Below are 2,500 nucleotides of genomic sequence, written 5' to 3'. Positions count from 1 at the left end.
TTCCGGGCTAAAGCAGGGGAATTATCTAAGCATAAACTTCGCTTTAGCTTCGCACAACGAAGAAGCGATCGGACCAGACTAGACACACACACGCACACACACACACACACACACACACACACACACACACACACTGAGGGAATACAGACATGCTTGCCAGACCCACCCAGGAGGACCTTAAAATTAATCGCAGTACAGACTTAAATAAACTCTATCCTCTCATGGCTGTCCTAACACTCACCCCTCTCTCCACTCTCCCTTTGACCTGATACACTCTATCTCTGGGCGGCTGTTTAGTCTGGGGAAGCTGGAGAATTTAGTGTGACTTGTTGGTGAGACATCGCTTTATCAGAACAGAGCGGGATGGGCAAACTGGGGAGAGATGAAGAATGGCCGGTGTGTGTGTGTGTGTGTGTGTGTGTGTGTGTGTGTGTGTGTGTGTGTGTGTGTGGAGGGGGGGGGTTACCTCGGCTATGATCTCTCCATTCTCGGCGTGGACCTGGACAATGCCTCCCATCTCCCCCAGGAAGGTGAAGATCTCATACAGCTGTGAACACACACGAACACACGCACATTAACACACACACACACACGCACACACACGCACGCACACACACGCACGCAGACACACACACACAAACATACACGCTCGGTTAGCGGCAGGTTCTTCTGATTCAAGGAGCTTAGGAGAGGAGTTTAGGAGAGGAGTTTAGGAGAGGAGCTTAGGAGAGGAGTTTAGGAGAGGAGTTTAGGACAGGAGTTAAGGAGAGGAGCTTAGGAGAGGAGTTTAGGAGAGGAGTTTAGGACAGGAGTTTAGGACAGGAGTTTAGGACAGGAGTTAAGGGGAGGAGCTTAGGAGAGGAGTTTAGGAGAGGAGTTTAGGAGAGGAGTTTAGGACAGGAGTTTAGGACAGGAGTTTAGTAGAGGAGCTTAGGAGAGGAGTTTAGGACAGGAGCTTAGGAGAGGAGTTTAGGAGAGGAGTTTAGGACAGGAGTTTAGGAGAGGAACTTAGGAGAGGAGTTTAGGAGAGGAGTTTAGGAGAGGATGTCGTCTCTGGTCCCCTCAGCGGGGATGTTCCTCAGCCTATCATTTAGAATGCCCACAATCCTCGTGATGTCAGCGGCGATAAACCGTAATTACTCTGTGACCGCCAAAATAGGCCAAGCTTATGTGGGATGTTCGACTGTAAATAATCAAGCTCCACCACAGTGCCTGAATGGGCTACATGGCGTCAGTTAGCAGAGTCTATTTCTGCGGTGGTTTGGTGGGACACCAAGCTGATGACCACGGCGCCCCGAGGGTCATCGACGCGGCGAACCGGCGTCACGTACCTCGCTGTTGCTCATCTGGTAGAAGTCCTTGTAGGCCATGTAGACCTGGAAAGAGTTCACACCTGAGGGGGAGAGAGACAGGGAGAGAAAGAGAGAGGGAGAGAGAGAGAGAAGGAGAGAGAGAGATTAAGGGAGGTAACATCACTGGTGAAGAGTACAAAATGTCTCAAGAAGCAATTGCCTCTGGAATGTTTTACAAATGGCAGCACCCGGGCCGAAGCCACAGAGGGGGGGGGGGGGGGGTTCGCTGGTCAGTCGGATTCACGGAGGAAGCCGCCGCCGACCGCTTCCCATGGCTCCCACCAACATCATACCTTTCTCTTTGAGCAGGGTGTCCACCTCCTGCTTGACGCTGTCGTTCCAGTGGGTGATGTCCACGTGGAGGGCGTAGTCGCAGCAGACCTTCTCGTCCGCCCACTGCCGCCACTGGTCAAACGCCTCCATCAGACTGCTGCCTGGCTCCGGGATGACGTGGTCCACTGTGGGGGGGAGGGGGGGGGGGAGGAGAGGGGTGTGTTTTCACAACAAAGTGTCGACTCATCCGCTGCTCTCTCCCTCCTCCGCTTGTGTTGTTTGTGTGGGGGGGGGGGGTTGGCGTTACACAAGCCCCTTCCTGTCTGTCTGCTCAACGCCGTGTGTACCGGCGCACGCCATAACAGATCTGGATTAAGAGTCTGCTTTCAGAGCTCCAGGGTAACATCGTCGACCTCTGCGCTGGCGTCGGTCCAGATTCTCCCTCAGATTCTCCCTCCGGCGCCTCTTGTCCCCTGCTTTGTGCCGTAGTAGCCTAGGACATGTCTGCTGTCCTAACACCTGACTGACCAACCCCCCCCCCCCCCCCACAAATCTTCTAAGAGCCTCTGTGTACCTTCCTAATAGGATCAAGGATGAATGGGCACGCAATGCAAAGCCCCTGTTGTTTACAATCGTGACTCCCTGAACCACTCCTTGTTTGCAGTCAGCTTTTTATCTCTGCCAGAGGCACAGTACGCGATTGTGGCGAATGTAGTTCCCCCACAAACACGGCCAGCGCCAGTCAGCTCAATACCAGTTGATCATTATGGGAATGTGCCAGCTGTTCCCTCGGCGGGGCGGCTGTGTGTGTGTGTGTGCGCGCGTGCGTGTGTGCGCGTGCGTGTATGATTCACACACTGCTTGTCTATTACCAC

At 53.7% G+C, this 2,500-nt stretch overlaps 1 protein-coding gene across 5 annotated transcripts in view; it reads right to left on the bottom strand.

Annotated features, from left to right (window-relative positions):
• The window catches only part of dpysl3 (dihydropyrimidinase like 3), a gene marked incomplete at both ends in the record, with an annotated part of 32,543 nt that overhangs the window by 15,156 nt on the left and 14,887 nt on the right, over positions 1 to 2,500 (bottom strand). For all 5 annotated transcript variants that reach the window (XM_084449497.1, XM_084449498.1, XM_084449499.1 and 2 more), the window contains 3 exons: positions 467 to 547; positions 1,332 to 1,393; positions 1,646 to 1,810. In XM_084449497.1, the coding sequence (XP_084305623.1) occupies positions 467 to 547; positions 1,332 to 1,393; positions 1,646 to 1,810 (308 nt within the window). The remainder of the gene's footprint in view (positions 1 to 466; positions 548 to 1,331; positions 1,394 to 1,645; positions 1,811 to 2,500) is intronic.

This window comes from Borostomias antarcticus, assembly GCF_949987555.1.
Source record: "Borostomias antarcticus genome assembly, chromosome: 15".
In the NCBI taxonomy this organism is placed as follows: domain Eukaryota; kingdom Metazoa; phylum Chordata; class Actinopteri; order Stomiiformes; family Stomiidae; genus Borostomias; species Borostomias antarcticus.
The sequence above is the reverse complement of the archived record's forward strand: the minus strand, read 5'-3'. Positions and strand labels throughout refer to the sequence as shown.